The sequence below is a fragment of the Gopherus flavomarginatus genome, chromosome 4, assembly GCF_025201925.1.
Source record: "Gopherus flavomarginatus isolate rGopFla2 chromosome 4, rGopFla2.mat.asm, whole genome shotgun sequence".
Taxonomy (NCBI): domain Eukaryota; kingdom Metazoa; phylum Chordata; order Testudines; family Testudinidae; genus Gopherus; species Gopherus flavomarginatus.
The window spans coordinates 90,441,654-90,460,635 of record NC_066620.1 but is presented as its reverse complement, the minus strand read 5'-3'; the positions used below and the strand labels follow the sequence as shown (position 1 = coordinate 90,460,635).

Here is an 18,982-nt window from a genome sequence, read left to right as displayed (position 1 = left end):
TGACTGCGCAGAGTTACAAAGGGATTTCACAAAACTAGGTGACTGGGCAACAAAATGGCAGATGGAATTCAATGTTGATGAATGCAAAGTAATGCACATTGGAACATATATTTCCAATTATACATACAAAATGTTTGGCTCTAAATTAGCTGTTACCACTAGATTAAGAGCTTCCCCACCCAACTACACTATAGTCTGGTGGTTCAAGTACTCCCCTGAAAGGTGGGAGACCTAGCTTCAAATCCCTCCTTCCCTCTGTCCGTGGAGAAGGGGGATTTGAACATGCATCTTTCATACACTGGATAGGTGTGCTAACTGCTGGGCTAAAAGTTAGTAAGAGCACCACTGCCCCCTTTTTGTATGTATGCATGTGAAATGAGGGCTCATAACCCCTGGAGAATTCACAGCCATGTATCCTGAGCAGAGAGAGGTGCCTCCCTACAGCCCAGATTTAGAGGGGCAGTGCTTAACATACATCCCCGCTCCCCTGCATTTTGTGTTGGCTAGCTTAGGTTGCTCCCCAGTCAGTTTTCTGGCTTTTGTGAATCCCATTATTAGGTGCCTAACTCTCCTTATACATTGTATAGTAAGTATGGGTGCCTAATCTGGGGCTCTGGATTCCAATAGGAAGCAAGGTGCCTAAACATAAGGCATTGCATTACTGAGCCTCAGTCCTCTTTGTGGACCTAGCCCTATGTAAATATCTTTCCCACAAACTCTCTTACTGATTAGTCCTTTACCTTCTATCGATTCTTGCTTCTAAATCTGTTTTGGGACATGTCTTATTTCTAGCCAGAGGAATTTTATCCATCCGTTATGTTGCTTCATAAACTCTTTTCTGATTAGTTATAGTTAAACCTAATTATCCTAACTTACCCTCACAGTTATAAACCCAGAGAACCTTTATCATCCCCGTTGTCCTTTACTATCTCTTTTTCTAGTTCTTCAATAACCTGCCTGAAATATGATGCCCCAAATTGTTCCCATTATATCGCTTGGGGTCTGTGCTTTCCACTCTTAGTTCAATGCCCTAATTAGGTCTTTTGATTTTTCCTCTGTTCATCTATTTATACATCTCCTTTGCTTTCCTGAAACTAGACACAGAGGAAATACTTTTAATATTCTCACCTCTTTCTAATCCAATGTCTACTGATATGCCTGGTACTTCTAAGGTGTTTATCACTTTCCTATCTAGGCATTGCATAACAATTAAGAAGCATTGAACATACCTGTAGAAAGTTATGATTGCATTGTCTTTCCTTTTGCCCAGTGGACAGTTTTTGGAATTATTTTGGTTTTGTCCCCATCTTTCTTCTTCCAGATCCTTTTCTGGATCAATGTCTTGCTATGATTATGGCCATAATGATCCCGTTGACATTTCAATCCTATTCTTGTTTCTTTACATTTCATAAGGCACTTAGCCTGTAGCTCTTTAAACCCACCAAGTAACCTTGTAGTCACTGTCCTTTTTCTTAGGTGTCGGCACTCCTGCTTTCAGGTCATATGAAAATGTGCAAGTCTTGCTGAACATTCCCTTAAGAGAACAAGATTGGGTATAACATTGATCCTTGTTGCATTCTACTTGTCACCTCCCTACTATCTGATCTGTAACCATTTATATCTCTCTCTGGTCTCAGTTAATATGTCAAGGTTTAGGCTTTTTTATCTTACTATTTTACCATCAATACCATAGTTGTTCACTTTATTAGTTGTGGTGTAAGCCTTTCTGAAATCCAAGGAAATTAGGTGTACTGCTATATAGGTCTACTATTTTCAGTCTCTTAAATAACTTTTTTTTTAAAGAGACAGTGCGGGCAAGGTAATATATTTTATTGAGCCAACTTCTCTTGGTGAAAGAGACAAGCTTTTGAGGTTATACAGAGCTCTTATTCTTTAATTTCTTAAAGTGCAATCTGCTCCAAAAAGAGACTAGGTAAAAAGACGACACCTTTTCATTCAACATTTCTTTCATTTGTGTATTTAGAGTTGTATCTACTTACCTTAGTGACAAAAATAAGTTTTTGATATGTTTTACTCTTGTCTTGTTAGCCATACAGACCCAATGCAGTTAGGAGGGAGAGAAGTAGATTCTGTTCCTTCTTGTGCACCACCAACAGATTTGTTCACTTAGTTCCTGATAGTTACAGCTATGCAACCCACTGAAAGCAGTAAGTTTGTATAGATGTCACTGAAGGCAGAATTTAAGATGAAAAGATAACACAAATGTAATGGAAGGTCTAACTGAGCATACAGAACTTTTATTCATCTGTATATGTAAAAGGCATAGCTACACATTACATTTTACTGTGCCAGTTCATATGTTATTTTATAAGCTATACAAGTTTAGCTAATGTGTAAAAAGAAGGGAAATCTTGGGTATCTGTCAGAGGTAGATGAGTATATCTTGAAAATATATATATCTTGAGCTTGAGTAAAAGCATCGATCTATCTATGATAGGGTTTCACAATGTCTTTGAGTTTCTATCCTTAGTCCATTTGTCATTGTTGTCAACTTATGATTCACTGACAGATTGATACCTGGTATGATGCTATCTCTGCCATATTTCTGCCAATTTTCCTTTATTGTTGTTCAATGGTGAAGTAGTTTGCAGGTTGTTTTTTAGCAGTCTAACTTGTTGTTTTTCATCTGTTACTTCCAGTGACATATATTGTTGTTTGTAGGTTTTGGTCTAAAGTCTTGAGCATAATTCAGTTTGGGTGAGGTTGTTTGTTCTCTTGGTCTGGAGGTTATTAATTTGTTGAGGCTTGGGAGCGACCTTACACAGGAATTGAATATAATTTTGTTTTGATTTAGATTTTGATTCCCAAATGCTTCGCAAGTGAAGTAGTCTTATTTTTTTGGTTTACATGGCACCAGAAACAGAATGTAAAGATGTAGCAGGTTCTACTCAGAGACCAGCAGATCAAGTGGGCAGGCTGTGGCTCAACAGTCTTTCCACTCCCAAAATCCCAGGATGGGTCACTTGCCTGATGGTCAACAGGCCCAGCAGTCAAATTGTGGTCCATCAGGGACTGGGAGTGAGGGAGAAACGTAAAGAGACCAGGGTCCTCCCTCTCCACTGGGTCCTGGCCCAAGGGAGAGCGGCATGGAATGTCTCAATCACCTCTTCCTGGTGCACCAGATAAGCCTTCCTACCTCCCTGCTCCCTCTTTGATTTGGAGCATGATCACAGACCCTATCCCCTTCCAAAAGAGAGTTCCCGATCAAGTCGGTGTTTAGTTGGTCAAATAAGTATTCCCCGTTTCATGGGCAGCAGTGAACCCTCCACCTCTTCTGCCCGAGGCTCCGCTCACTGGTGCCCTGAATCCCCTCCCCCCCAACCTGCAGCATGCTCCGCAGCTGCTGAGGGGCAAGTCCCTCTTGGCCCAGTACTGCTCCTTCACTCCCTTAGCCTGGTCTACATTACACAGGTTGATGTAAGGCAACTTATGTCAACCTATTTATGTCAGTGTAGACACTACAGCCTTGTCCCCTGATGTAATAACTGCACCTCTAAGAGAGGCATAGGGTTTATGTTGGTGTAGTTAGGGCCATGTTCTTTACATCAGCTGTTGGTTGTCTTGTCAATTTCATGGCACTGTCTGCAATGCCCATCACAAAAGATGAGTGCTTCAATGTGGTTCAGTAACATGGTGTGACAATGCATTTAGTCCCATATACCTACGTGAGACCACACTGTGTCTATGCCTTGTGGCTAGGGGAACATCCTGTTAGAACCTGACCCCTGACATGGATAAAATTCATTGTGTAGAGGGGTGCTCAGCACCAGAGGTAAAACCTAGGAGCAGTACTGATGTGAGACGTTCCCTTGGGGCCAGCGCACGTCAAGCTAACCAAGGGCTCTCCTGGCTGGAGCCCAGGGGAGTAGAGGCCAGTTCAGCGATGCTTTCATGCTGCCGCTTAGCTCACGAGAGGCAAGACGGATTTGCACGTGCGGTGCGGTGCGGTGCCCCCCTCCCCACCAGGCACCAGCCTCTCGCGCTGGCAGCCCGCCGGAAGCTCACCCGCCCCGGCCTCTCCCTCCCACGTGACACCACGGGTAGTGCCCCGCCCCGCCCCGCCCCGCGCGCTGCATCAAACGCCGGCCGGGGCGGCGGCGCGCGCTCGGTAGACTCCTCCTCTCGCCCCCTCCCTCTCGGGGGCTTCTCACCATGTCGGGCAAGGAGCAGCAGTACCGGACCCCCGGCGCCAGAGCGGGGCCGGCGCGAGAGCAGGAGGCCGCGCGGCTGCAGGTTGGAGTAGAGCCCCGCCCCGTCTCGCCCCCACGCGCGCTGCTGGCCACGCCGAGTCACGAGTGCCTGCTTCTTTGGGCCGTGGTGGCGTCCGGTGGAGCGGTGCATGCTGGGATGGGGGGGGTCACGTTCTCTCCGGCCGGGGCACTAGCCCAAGGGGGGCGCTGCGCGGGCTCTCAGCGCTGTCACGGGGGGCAAGGACCCGCCCCGGGGGCCACCTGGGGTTCCCGCCTCGATGCCGGGGCCCCAGCGGCGCCGGTTCCCTGAGTTTATCGTGACTGTTGCGACAGGCGGTGTGTGCGGACCCGCGCGGCCGGAGCCCACCGGCCGGCAGGAGGGACGCGCAGACCCGCCCCCGGCGCGGCGAGCTGAACTCTCGCGATGTTTAAGCCAAGTGCGGTGGGCGAGGGCCCGTGGCCTTGACCCGCCGGGGCCGCGCTGGTCTATCGCCCCTCCCCCGGGCCGAGCCTGCCGGGGTAAGAGCCCCCAGGCTGCGGGAGCCGCATAACGTGATTCCCGTGAACGGACCGCGGAGCCTCGCAAGCCGAGACGGTGCCGGGCGATAAGGGGCAGCGATTAGCGGGTGAACCGGGAGGCTCTGGTCAGACCTCGCCGGGGCGCTGCCCTCAGTTCCGTGGGGAAGGCGGGAATGTAAACGTGCGAGGTGCCCGCGCCGGGACTAGGGTGTTTGAGTTCCCAGTCCGCGCCCTCCTTTGCGCTCTCCCCTGCCGCAGCCTTCCCGCCAACACCACGTGAAAGGCGAGCGCCAGCCAGGTGTGATTTGACCTTAAAGAGAGAGGGTGTAAAAATAAGTGTGTACAAAAGCTAAGTGACAGAAAACGGTTCTAGGATTTGTACCTGAAATTGAAAGAGTTAACTAAACTATTGCCTGGCCTTATTTGCAACACAAACATCTCAGTACCACCTATACATTTCCCTAAAACATTACAATGATGTACTTTACGATTATTGTGAAGCAAGTAACTTGTGTCATGCACCCAAATTTCAGCCCAAGAAGAGGCTGCTTTTAGATTAATAGTGAAAAGCCCGTTTAGGCCAGAAAAAGTTTTGCAATGTGCCTTGTGGCCTTAGCTCCTTTTATTTAAAATGCATTATATGTGTAGACTCATCTGTCCTGCAGTAGTGATCTTGTTATGAAAACTTAGCTAGAGACTTGCAAAATTAAAAATCATTGAGGCCAACTATTCTATTGAGTATTTTGTACAGTTTTGCTACTGAAATAAGTGGCTTGCTGAATATTAAAAGGAGTTTCTGCTAATGTCATGCTTTCTTTGTGCAAATCTCATAGCTGCTCGGTGCCTGTTTTACATCTGCATAATGGGTGTGTGTGTATGTGTATGTGTGTATATATATATGAATGATACAACCTACTCTTAACAGATATGTTGTGAGGCTTAATATATTGTTGTTTGTAAAACATTTGAGATGCTTGGTGCTATAGAAAATGTTATTAAAAAAACAGAACCTCAACATTTTAAAAATGTACAATTAAAATGGATGTGGGCTGGGTTTAGGTATATTTTGGGAAGAAATGTGAAATCAAAGCATAGAGTTAAGTCCTCCAACAAAGTGGTAATGCAGGTGTGTAAAGTTATTTATGATGGTTTTTGTCTTTCCTTTTTAAAAAAAAATTCCTTTTAAAAACTCCATAGGAGGAGTTAAAGTCTCTTCAGCAGATGCATTCATCCCTGAGAGCCCTCCATCAGATGGTTGCCTCCTGTAATGAGGTAAACTGCATGCACATTTACAAAGTTCTATGAACATAAATTCTCCTTGCTGGTTGGGTATATCTAGGCACTGCATAACAATTAAGAAGCATGATGCGGAATGGGAAACTTTTTGAAATCTTGAGTTTTTTTGCAGGACAGGAAGAGAGTTTCCCACCCAGCCGTAGTCCTGGTGTCCTCACAGAACATCCCGTGGGAGTCTCCCTGCACTTATAAGAAGGGGTATAAAGCTTGACTGTGTGCGTGCTGACCACAAATGTCGCAGTTTGGCACAAGGAGGGAGACCTATTTAGGGTTTTATAAGTCATAACCACCGACATAAACTGTATCTGGAGACCAATGGACCACCAGTGCAGATTCCAGAGTACTGGTGTCATACGTCCTAGTGAAACAGTGCTCAGTAACAGGTTTGAGTGGTAGCCATGTTAGTCTGTATCAGCAAAAAGAATGAGTACTTGTGGTACCTTAGAGACTAACAAATTTATTTGGGCATACTGTATTCTGTACTAGCTTCAGTCTCCAAAAAGTTTTAAATAAGATCTGCGGTTTGAATGCTTTCAAAGTGACCAAACCACTGCAGAACTCACTACAACTAGCAGTTTCTAGGTGTGGCTTAGCATTGGAATGGAATCTAGAGCTAGAAAAAAGTATTAGGTCATCTTGTCCATTTTCCTGGCGATGCAAAATTGATATACCACTGTTTTACAAATTACTAGTGAATTGCAGGTAAGGATGATAGTACTTTGTTAGAACTCGACTAAGCTAATAGTTGTTATATGGGCTAAAAGCCCTCTAAGTACCATGCTGCCCTAATTCAGGTAGAATTTCCCTTGACTTTGCTGGGAATTTTCCCAGGGTAGGGCTTCCTGGATTACTCCCGAACAAGTTGCAGTTCTTATGAAAATAATTTTTATTAATGTCTGCTGGTGTTCAGAGTTCACTAGAGATTTTTTGGAACACAGAAGGTCACAATGCAAGAATTCTCGTACAACACCAGACTATTCGGACCTCTGTGACTTAGGGATGATGCCTTCTAGGACATCTCTAGTTTCTGCTGCACTCTCTGGAGCATGGAACCAAATGATGTTCTATGGGATAGTACATTATTAGGCTTTTATATTTGCTAATTGAGTTTTGTTATATAAAAATTCGCAAATATTCATATAGATTTCTAACTCCTATTTTGGACTGAATTTTAGAACTGCTTGAAGAACCTACTAAAAAAGAAGGATGTCTCTTTCTCAAAAACAAAATGCCTTTCTAAGGAAAAGGTTTGATCATGCATTAAAGCCAAGCCTCTGTTCTGTCTTACCTTAACTAATGATTTGTTTTTCTTGTCTGAAAGGTTGTTTTGAAAAGAGACTCCTCTAACCTATTACGGGGTGAGAGGCACGATTTCTAGCAGTGTCATGAACATTTGTTGGGATATTTAGCTTAACTTTCCAAAACTTGGGAACTGATGGCATGATTGTTACTTGTGCTTTCTTTTTTAAACAGACGATAAATTCTCTTGTCCAGAACAACAACACACTAACAGGTTAGTATTATGCTACTGAGATTTTTTTTTTAAATTCACATAGAGGGAACTACTTTTTTAAAGACTGGGAATTTCTTTAAAAGCTTTTGGTATGTCTATGCTTTAATTAAAAACCTGTGGCACCAAGTCTCAGAGCCCCAGTCACTTGACTTAAGCTTGGGGTCGGGATGTCAGGCTGTGGGGCTAAAAGGAGCAGTGTAGACATTCAGGCTGGGTTCTGAGATCCAGGGAGGGCTCGGGTCCAGCCCAAGCCCAGATGTCTACAGTGCTACTTTTAGCCCTGCAGCCTGAGTCAACTGCTCTGGGCTTTGAGACTTTGTGCTGCAGGTCTTTTATTGCAGTGCAGATGTACCCCCTGTGAAACAATTTGAAATCACGCTCTGTCTCTACTTCCAGGAGTAAACACCTTTAAAAAGAGCTGCTAGGGAATTTATACCCCCAGCTATCTCTTTTCACTTTTAAAAACACAGAGGTTTTACAAAACCTAATTTTAATAGAAATGTGCTTGTGACATCTAATGTCAGTAAACAGTTTTTGTTTGACATGTATGTTTAAATGCATGCATACAACCTAAACACTGTGGCACTGTGTCAATGCTTTCCTTGTGGTTTGTGATCCTGGAGTGTTTCTTGTGGTCCACGTGTCTCCTTCTTCTGAATGGAAATGTTGCTGTATTCCACAGTAGTGCTTTCTGGCAGCATTTGGCAATTCCTTCCTTTCGTTGTCCACTGCCAATGGGACTTCCACTGCTCCTGGCTCCACCAGTCAGCAGAAAGGTGTGTTTGGCTCCTGCCTGCACAGCTAAGTAGTACTATGGGACCAAAACTGTTGGCTAGGAGGAATGGAATAGGGTCAGTGAGAATGGGCAATAGAAGAGCATGAGAGAGGGAAACGGGAGGAGAGGTTAGAAATTGTGAGAAGAACAAAAGAGTGAATAATGGAGATGGAGTGGGGAATAGAGAAGATGAGTTTTAGGACTGGAGGTAAGTAGATGGAGAGGAAAACTTTCATGCAAGAGACTCAGTGGAAGAGGGAACAAAGAAGGAAGAATAGAAGGCAGGAGTGAATGGAAGAGAGCAAGTAAAAGCATAGCTTTCAGGCTACAATAACTATTTTTCATGTTCAGTTAGTTAACACCCCCTCAAGGGGGAGAATGCACCTGGAGTGATGATGTAATATTTCTTCGTATATGCAGAAGAGATATGGCTCTTAGCAGCTGCATATCACAAAATGGACTAACTTTTTGCACTTAATTCATCTTGGACAAGAACAATAAAAATTAATGTGAAAATTCAGTTTTCAAAATCTAAGATATTAGTGCTATAGTTAATAAAAAATCAATAAAAATTGTAACCTTACAATGTGCATTTAATTATGCATACTTTTAGCTGCACTCAACTATTGCTGGTTTTCTTTCTCTCTGCAAATGCTAGGACTCTAAATGCCCTCACAAAAAAAGTAAATTGACCTAAAAATTAGAAATTCTAGTTTTGTGGCAAATTCAACTTGCAGTGTCCATTTACAGATTGTTGATCTTTTACTGTAGTTCTTGGGTGGTACTAGGGGTTTAATGGGGAAGGATTAATATTATTTGAATGCCAAAATCTACATTTTATTTTCATGTGTAATTATGTGGACTTGACTAAAAACTCTCCTTATGGGAACCTGATTCTGTTGTGGAAAATGGAAATGAAGTTTCAAGTGTAGGTGACAAGTTAAACCTCCCTTTCTAAGAAAAGTATATAAAATTACAAAAGTAATAGTAATCCTTACTGACACTTTTATAGTCATCTAATATTAATTTGTTCTACTAGGTTATTTGCACTATACTGCAGCAAAGTATTAAGCATTTCTGCATTACAGTGCCCTATGTTAATACAGACTGATACGTCAAAACATGGCAATGCATGAATAGTCCTCGTGGTAGGACTCTTGGGCTTAAAAATTAATGGTTCACTTATTAGTAGCTAAGCATAGACCTAGAGCATTAGATTTAAAAAAAAAAAAGTCTTTGTTCTACATTTTAGCACAGTGACTCCTTAAGAACTAATTTTTTTACTAATCTGTTTTGAAAACTTGCATGTATTGTAGGTGTATTAACAGCATTCTAAATGCTGACTCTTAGGGATTTGAAATTTAGGGCTAAGAAAATAAAAATATATGCTTTGTTTCCTTAAAAAAAAAAAAACCCTTCTCTCTTTTAGACATGAATAAAGGCTGGCAGATTTTCTTCACTGGACAGAGAGGAGATTTAAAGTAACTTGTTTCATACTCCTTATGCTATATTTTGAATTTTTTTTTTAAAAAGCACAAGTTGGAAATCAAATTAATTATCTTGAAGTGGAATCTTGCTTAACCATCACAGAATTGTTCGTCACTGATTCAACTGGATTGAACGTATTTACAACTGCAGGCCTGGTGATCAGCTATGGACAACAGGTTGCTTGGAGCTGAAAACATCCCATCAACTTTAGAGAAGATAGTTGTGATTTTGACATTGGACTTGAAGTGGCTTAACAATGAACACACCTTAAAGTAGTGGACTCACAGCAGCCTCATTTTTGCTATTTCTGAAAGTGTCTTATTAGGTGCTTCATTTTCTGACTCCAGTCTTGAGAGCTACTGGTTACATTTTTGTTTACATAAATGACCTGTTATTAAAATACTCTGGCTGTCAAGGTACTCACTTCTTCACATTGAAATTTGCAATGGAGTTTTTACACAGCAGTGGGAATGCTTGATAGCTATGGAGATTACTGACCCTAGCAGTTGTCTTCAGCATGTTGTCTTCTGTCCTTAGGCTATTCTCTTTGATGGTAATGCGCTATGAAGGAATATTTACTTATCAGGTGTGCAGTGGTGATTGTATCTATATACAATAACATGCAACACCAACCCCATTCTTCCAACTTGTAAAGTCATGAAAAGTAATTCATATTCAGCCATGCATAAATTGCATGAAAGTTGGCCAGTTTGGTCGAGGGATGGATATATTAGCTAAACTTGTTCTAAGCATCACAGCTGTAAGATGGGTAGGAAAACCAAAGATGATACTACATTTCCTAAAGAATCAGATAAACTATCTTTATATGTTTTAAGTATGTAAAACTTTGATCAATTTAAAACATTGCCTTTAATATCTCACTTATGGATGATTTTCTATGTATGTTTCCCTCCTGTTCACCTCTGAACCTTCACAGGGGGGTAGATCTTTACTGCAGTAATTGGAAGCAGCAGAACTGTCAGTCAAGGAAGCAGTGCCTGAGGGGAACTACTCATCAGCTGACAGCCTCAAATTATTTTGCCTCCAAGTAGTCTGATGATGACACCTATGAGTTGCCTGCAGTCTTTCAGTAGAGAACCTTTATTTCACTTTCTCTTGGTGTTTTTTCAAGTCTGCCCTCTCTCCCCTGCTGAGTTGGTCTCTCCTCTCACAGTGCTAAGTGTCCTCCGCTGCCCCAAGAGCCAGTGATGTGTTTGGTTTGCAAAATGGCTGATGAGCCCACTTGTATATGAAGTGCAAAGTCTCCCACAGCATGACACACACAAGCTTCTTGTATCCATTAAAAAACAAACATCTGAAAGTGAGCATATTTAATTTTATAGTGAATGCTTAGATGCTTACACTATAGATTTACAGGTAGATTTTTAGATTAAAGAACTATGAATTAAGTGAATTTCTGACCAAATGACCATAAGTAGTCTGTCTGCTGCCTTAAGTGAAAGCGTGTCTTGCATCTAAGTCATTGTTTATCTTAAACTAGACTTCTCTACTATTGTTAAAACTCTCTCCTTTGATTTCGTTGCTCAGCCTGCAAGAGCTCAATGAAAAATTGTTTTTCATCACATCAGGATAACCTGCAACTACAAAAGCATCCACTAGTTCATTGATGTATGTTCTAATAATTAATACTGTAGATCAGTTAAAGATTAGGAACTCAACCAAATTGTACAGTAAATTATCTGTTTTCACAAGACATTTATCTGTTTTGAACCATTCCATAGTAGCACTGCTGTAGAGCCAAATCCTGTTCTAATTAAAGTGAATGACAACATTCAGATTGTTTTCAATGAGACCAAGATTTTGGCCTGTAGAAAGTTCAATTACGTTCAGTATAGTGATTTCATAATATAGGTACATTACAGTATGTGTGGGATACAGTGTAAAGATCTACATAAAGCTGCAATTTCATTGCTGTTGTGTTTCTGTATTTTAGTAATCCTTTTCCTCTTTAGAAAATGGATTCTTCTTTGTCCACATAATTAGTCCAGTAGGTAACTGTTGACTTAGGTTCCTAAAATTAAAAAAAAAAAAAATCATAGATGATTATTCAGACTAACAGATGTACACAACATTTGTGGTTGTAACAGATAGTCATAGCATGCCATAATACTGTGTTATAAAATGTCTATTTCTCTGTTGTCACCTTGCCTCATGGGAGTAGTAGTTTGGATTCCCATTTCCTCCCCCAATAGGCTGAGCTTCCTTGCCAGAGTACATCTCCCAGTATACAATGTGGTCAGCCCTCTGGCCAAGTTGTGTGGTGTGCCTTGAGAGTCACATCAATTGCATCATGGGTGATCAGACTCCCAAACTACAATTCCCACGAAGGAATGCAACACAAATGGAAATTATTGAACTGACTGAATGAACCTTTTTGGGGAGTTCAGTTCAACTAACCAAAATGAAACATTTTTGGCTTGGGAATGTTGAAATGTTTCATTTTGATCCAAAATGAGAAACTGTTTTGCCATTTCTAAACACTTTCTTTGGAATTTCCATTTTGCAAAAGAACTGATATTTCAATTTTTTTGTCCTAGTTTGGGATAAAAATGGTAAAGTATTAGAATTTCTCACAGGACAAAAATTATGAATTTTTGCTCAGCTCTACTTTTGATGCCCTCAAGTAGACCTAGATTAGTGGCCTATATATGAGCAAAGGGATTTTTTAAAATGGGAGATTGTCAGAGCTAAAGCTTTAGGATTCGCTTTAAAGTGGAAGATGCCTATAGAAGCTCATCCTGTCATTCTAATGTTTGGCAGAGATGTTTGTAACATTTAAGGTCAGAGTCTTGCAGTCGTTACTCACAACTGCTACTGAAGTCAGCTGCAGGGGAGGAGAGATTCCCTTGGTAAAAGCTAGGCCCAATGTGACTATAGTAGTGAGGGATTGCCTTGAGATTTGCACATAAAACAATACGAACAATCCCTCTTTCAGTTTAAAGATTGGGTTTAGTCTCCAAATTTGCCATGATAATTTTTCCCCAGGAGAATTTAGTTTTCCGTTTATTTTTTTGGGACAAGAATTAATAACTTTTACATGGAACTTATTAAAAAAATTTCCTCTTCAAAAACTTTCAGTATTTTCCCCTCACATTTCTGTGGTTCTTGTCCAACTTTAAAAAAAAAGGTTTAGGTTTCTCATAGCAACTGAACTTTACTGCAATAACTTTATTTCATAGGCCTGTAAACCTGTATCAGCATAATTTGTCACCGCCTAAGGGTTTTGCCAAAGAAAACTGCTGGACACACTGACCATATGTCATTCTCCACGCTGTTATAGAGCTGGAGATGTATGAAAAAGTGTTTTGTATGGTGGGACGGAAGTGTGGAGGAGACATGGGGAAACTTGAATGTTGGGGAGATAAACAGCCACATTAGGGGAAGGAGGAAATACAGGAGAAGTATAAGGTAGGTAAGCACTAGCACTTTTCTGTCCTCTCCCCTTAATAGACAGCCCAACATGAAGCACCACTGTTCTGAACCAGTATCTGGGTGCTGCAGCCTGGTGCCTTGGCCAGCTGGTTTCTGAGAGAGTAACTAATAACCTTTTAGGCTTTCCACCAGGAGATCTATAGCTCTTCGCTAGTAGTACTCCCCTGCTGCTTTCTGCCTGACATGGCTGTAATCTCCCCATGTTCCCTAACATCTTTTCTCCCTCTTCCCCAGCAGGTCCACTCCCTGCCTCATGCTCCATATGTCCTGTCTTGCCTTCCTCACCCCTTCATCTTCCTTCTGATGCTTTGATAAACTCACCCGTCGTTGCCCCAATATAGTTCCACTCACCCTGAAGGTTACTGGCCAGCAAAAGGATTGGGAACAAGGGTCATGCTCTAATGAACCTCTTAAAGGTGGAGAAGCTCTCCTGGTGGTGAATGCCAGGAAATTTGCCAAACCCAGACTGTCCTTGTTGTGGCAGGGTATGCTGTACTTGTCAGCGTAAGTGGCTGCAAGTTCAATCCTCCCCTCTGCCTGACTTCCCACCATTTCAAAGGGATAAAGCAGTGAATGAATGATACTCCTGTAATGCAGTTTAAGTGAAAAGGATCCCCCCCAACTGTGAGTTTCTGCACGTATTTGTTGGTCACTTGGCCATATTTCTGTCCTTCACTCTGTGTTCACAGCTTCCACTGATCTCAAGGGGAGCCCTCTGTGTGCACTGGAGAGTAGAATTTGATGCTGTAATAGTTCTGCTCTCTGAGTACTACAAGGAACTTTTAATCTATGGGGTAAAAGTGTATGACAGCTCCTTCAGGCTATACAGCACTGACCTGATGGGGGACAAAAGAGTAAATAAAAATACATGCCACAACTGGATTGTTCAGAACCACATCTTCCATAGTAAGAGGCACAGGGATCATTTCATGTGGGGCAAAGGCGCTGTTATTGTATTTCAGATCCTCCAAACTGTAAGACACATTCAAAACATCTTTAGAAAAGCTTACTAGAAATAGCCAATCTAAATAATTCCTCAGTGTATTTATCTGTATTTTAGTGCTATGGTAGCAACATCATAACTATGGTTGAGATAGATTTTCTGTTCTAAAATTCCTATTTTTGCTTTTCATTTTCTCCTTTGGGGTAAAGAATAGCCAATCTTTTTCCTCTCATTCTCCCTTAAGTTTTGGGTACATTTTAACTCCAGAATAGATAACATGAGTTTTATTTGCACATGAGAATAGTTGACTGGTAAGAAATATATTAACAAGCACTCCTACAGTCAGATGAAATCAGCCTGATTTTAAAATTTCCAATTTGGCACGCATGGCACATTAATCCTGGATGAGGAGTATGTGCTTTGCTTGAAGAGATCTAGTTTCAATGGAACAAAATTATGGACATTTAAAAACATATCCTGAGTTTGCACAGCAGGTTGAATGTTAACTTCAGAAGCAAGCACCAGGGTGTGATGCTCTGAATATTCACCGGTGAGGATATTTGAAAGCTCACACCTACATGTATTTTAATGTGTGATTGCTCTTAAGAGCTGCAATGTTTCAAGTCAAATTTACAAAAGGAAGAAGGGAATGGGGCCCTTATATAACAAGTTTCTATTTCCACTCTAAATTAAGGAGCATAGGCATAATGCACTGATTCAGGCAAATCATTTAGACAGCATACTCACATTTCAACAGCTCCTTTATTTTCATGTTTCTCCTTTGAATGGTTTTTCATTTCTTTAAAAATGATGTGTGCTTTGGAGAAGCCCCTGTGACATTGCTCATGCTGTTTCCTATCTAGCAAAATGGGAAATGTGCTTTCCTCTATCTCTCTTTCTGTGGAGCTACTTCCAGGTTGTTTCTGATGACTTGGAAACAAGTATTCCATCTTGGGATAACAGAAGCACAAGGTAGGTTATACAAAGCAGCCCTGCATTTTCAAAGCAGAACACTGCAAACTGTTCTTGTAAAAAAACCACAAATGACATTGGAAACAAGGCACCTGGCAACATAGTATGTTCAATTCAACCTCAAACCCGTGATTCATATCTGTTAGTTACTAGAACTATATGATCCTCTTCAGATCTATACCAGTTTTAAACTCTAAAAGGAGAAGCTCTCAGCTCTTCTGCAACTGCTGCTTCAGCTGGAATCATGCTGGTAGGGACATACTCAGCTGATATCCAGTTGAAGTGCCTATAAAATCCAGACCATGATGTAGCTCAGTGAACCATGGAAGACACACCTTTGAAAGAAAAGTTAATGAAATTTCTTTTTCAATCCAGCATCATAAATACCTGAAATCAGTGTAATACTAAAGACCATTATCCAGTGTCAGATACAGCCTTCAGGGACTGTGCTGCTTTTTGGTATTTTTCAACAAACAGGCATCTCCAGTCATTTAGAAGAGAAGAGAAACTTACGTATTGCTTAGTTCCTTTTAATTTGAAATAATGTTTCTTATTTACGCTAATCTGTCACACATCAAATGGGAATTCAAGAGATTATTTTTAGCAGAATTAGATTGGCTTAGTCCCTCAAATTCTCCCTTCAACTTTCCTATATTTCTATAGCTTTTATTAGAAAAAAAAATCTAGTGCCTCCTTTTTATGGCATTTTACAAACATAGGGGCTACTGCTGATTCCACTGAGTCAATGGGAATTCTACCTTTTACTTCAATGGAACTAGGACTGGACCCAGAGTGGAAAAAGTTTCTCTGCCTTGAAGAGCTTTTGCATTATTCTAGCCATAACACATAACTACAATGTTACAATAAGAACTGTTTGCATTATTCATAGCAATAAGACCACCAGACCAGTTTCATGGGTGGGAGAGTTTTGATTAGCTCCCTGTGGAACCAGACATCTTTAGAATGTAGACCCCTCCTCCCTCTGGTTGCTCCGATGTCCACTGGCCAGCTAGAAGGAGACAGGAGCCAATTATCTCCTTGCTCCCCACAATCACTAATTTAAACCCGTGTCCAGGGTTTCTTGAGTCTGGTGCCCCATTTTAGCTGAACTCACCCTCCCTCTCCACAGTTATATAGGACCTGTGTTTTTAGGATGTCATGGGTCTGACCAGTCACCTGGATCAGGAAGGAATTTTTCCCATCAGGGCCAAATTGTAGGTGAGCATGTGAGTTTTTTTTGCCTTATAGCCTCACAGAGACACAGTTAGGTTAAATAGGAATAGGACTTAACATTAGGAATTGTAGGACTACTTAATCCATTGAAACTTGTAGCTGGTGTTCAGTGCAGATAAAAGGCCAAAAGGGCCAGTACCCAGAAATAAGAGACCTGGTATTTCACTAATGGACCTCAGCCTATGGGGAAAAGGGAGACCTGAAGTTTTCACAGAGCCAGGTCCCTCTTTGATACTTCTATCCTCTTCACAGGGAGCAGAGTGAGAGGATTCAGCAGAGCTGGCTGAATCCTAGGGGTAGGCAGTGCAGAGTCTAGCCTGTGATATGGGCTACATGATAGCACTGTAAACCCCACATTGGATCCTCTTCTAAGCCTGGTACAGGGAGACAGGGCAGTAACACTGGGGTGGGGTGCTAGGTTTAGTAAAGTTGTGGCCGGCTGCTTAAAATCCATCCCAATGTCTGTCCTCAGCCACCTGCATGTCCTGATCGATTCATCCAATGGATTCTAACATAATTATTGAAATAGATTATTCAGTTATACCTTTTGTCATTATTTGAACAGCTCTATAGATAACTGAATAATAATTTGTATATGATTTATTCAATACATTTCCCCCATTAATTGCTAAATTATTTATTAGTAAATAACTTTTCTCATTATATTACCAGTTGTAATTTCAGACAGACAGGCAGGCAGAGAAAACTGCTTATGGTGAACTAAGATACAGACAAACTCCAGTTATAGTGAAGTAGAATGAAAGTTCCTAACGGTTTCTGTGCCATGCAATCTGCAAACTGAAATTCTCGTTACACTGAGCCTCTGCTAAGAGTAAAGCTTTTCTATAAAAAAATAAAAAACAAAAACCCAATTTCACTATAAAAGGGCTTCCCTGATGACTCAAGATCTTAATACAAATTGGCCAGTGTAGGAAGGAGATATAAAGAGAATTTTCACACACAAAAAGGTGGTATAATCAAGCCCAAAATTTTAAGATTGCAGTGTTTAGAGTTAGAACCCAAAATCCATATTTAGGAAATTAAACAAGTGACATGATTTTCAAGGGTGCTCAGCACCCACTGCTCCACTGAAAAACAGGTCACCTATTTAGCGATTTAAGACCCTGATCCTGCAAACACTGATGCATATTTGCAGTATCAGGGCGTAAATATGGATTTAGGAACCTAATTCTAAACCATCTGGGTCTAGAAAGATTGGTCCTACCTCTCTTTTTAAACACTTAAGAAAACAGCATTAACAGTAGAGTAATCTATGCAAGTAATGTCCAAAAGCCCCAGAAAATGTTTTAGTGAAAACCATCTCTTACACACAATTGTATGCAACAACATGGTTTTTTAATCTGTTCTGTGTGGAAAGTATACTTCTCAAAGAATATTTCCTAGGGGAATCATACAATCTTTATTTTACAATCTTTATTTTTCTACATCACTGCTCACATTCTCTGATGTTAGGTCCCACTTACATGGTGGGGACACAGGTTATGTTCGCACCACATCTTTTTAAAGTTGTATAACTAAACTTGGAAGGATGAGATTTTTCATCAGTAAACATCAATTTTACCATACACAGTCCCAAACACAAGAAAAAATATTTCCATCAATAATAATCAAAATACACAGATGGGCAAAGAAAGAAAAATTCTGCTTGAGAACGTATAAGTTTGATTTAAGAATATTTACTCTGTATATTTTGACATGTGATGTTGACAATGTGTGTTTTACTAGTTATAAAAGCTTTAACTTTTTGAATCTCAATGTCTAGTGTCATTAAATGACTGCTGTCTGACTGCCCTCATTGTCTGGCCCCTGTGTAATTTCCTGCAACTGTGAAAATTTAAAAACAATAAAAATCTAAAAAGGCTTAAAATAAATATTGATCTCTGTCAAAATTATAAACAAAAATCAAATTCTGCCAAGCCTAGGTATAACCAAGTCCCCTGATAATGCCTTACTCCACTCCCCTGCTTTTAGCTAACATGTAATACTGCAGAAGGAGATTGAAAACGGAGGAGGAGAAAAATTGTGGCCCCACTAAAGTTGATGGGAATTTTGCCATTGCCTTGAATGAAGTCAAGATTTCACTTGAGGTTTAGTTCTAAGTTTATTTTAGCTGTTACATAAGTAGGAAGCTAATAGGGCTGGACTGATTCAGGCATACTACACATAGGAATTGTGCAAGCTTCCGCACTGGCCTGAACCCTATATTTCAATCCTGGGCCTCTACAGAGACTATAAATTGTAACAAATTGTGTGGTGGTTTTGTAAGGTGAAAGGCCAGTGCACAAATCCACATACCTACCACTGATCTGTCTGATATGCAGTCTGGACTGTAAAGGATACTGTCAAGCTTTAAAATAAGAACATTCTAGGCTTGTAGCATTTGTAGTGACAGTCAAGAAAAGCGCTTTAGCTATTACTTTGCCTTGGTGAATTATTCATTAAAAAGCAGAAGGTATAGATGACAGCAATGACCATTTGACTACTAACCAGATCATGGACACTGTGCTCTTTTTCAGCAACTGCGAACTGACCATTTTTCTCCAGCAGTCTGTTCCAGG

The 18,982-nt window shown here is 41.0% G+C and overlaps 1 protein-coding gene across 3 annotated transcripts in view; it reads right to left on the bottom strand.

Moving 5' to 3' along the window:
• Window positions 1-11,118: 11,118 nt before the first annotated feature.
• Window positions 11,119-18,982, bottom strand: part of LOC127048963 (uncharacterized) — a 118,136-nt gene continuing 110,272 nt past the window's right edge. For all 3 annotated transcript variants that reach the window (XM_050949122.1, XM_050949119.1, XM_050949121.1), the window contains exons 11-14: window positions 18,912-18,972; window positions 14,946-15,148; window positions 14,128-14,227; window positions 11,119-11,834 (exon numbers count right to left, since the gene is read on the bottom strand). In XM_050949122.1, the coding sequence (XP_050805079.1) occupies window positions 11,772-11,834; window positions 14,128-14,227; window positions 14,946-15,148; window positions 18,912-18,972 (427 nt within the window). In that variant the 3' untranslated portion in view covers window positions 11,119-11,771. The remainder of the gene's footprint in view (window positions 11,835-14,127; window positions 14,228-14,945; window positions 15,149-18,911; window positions 18,973-18,982) is intronic.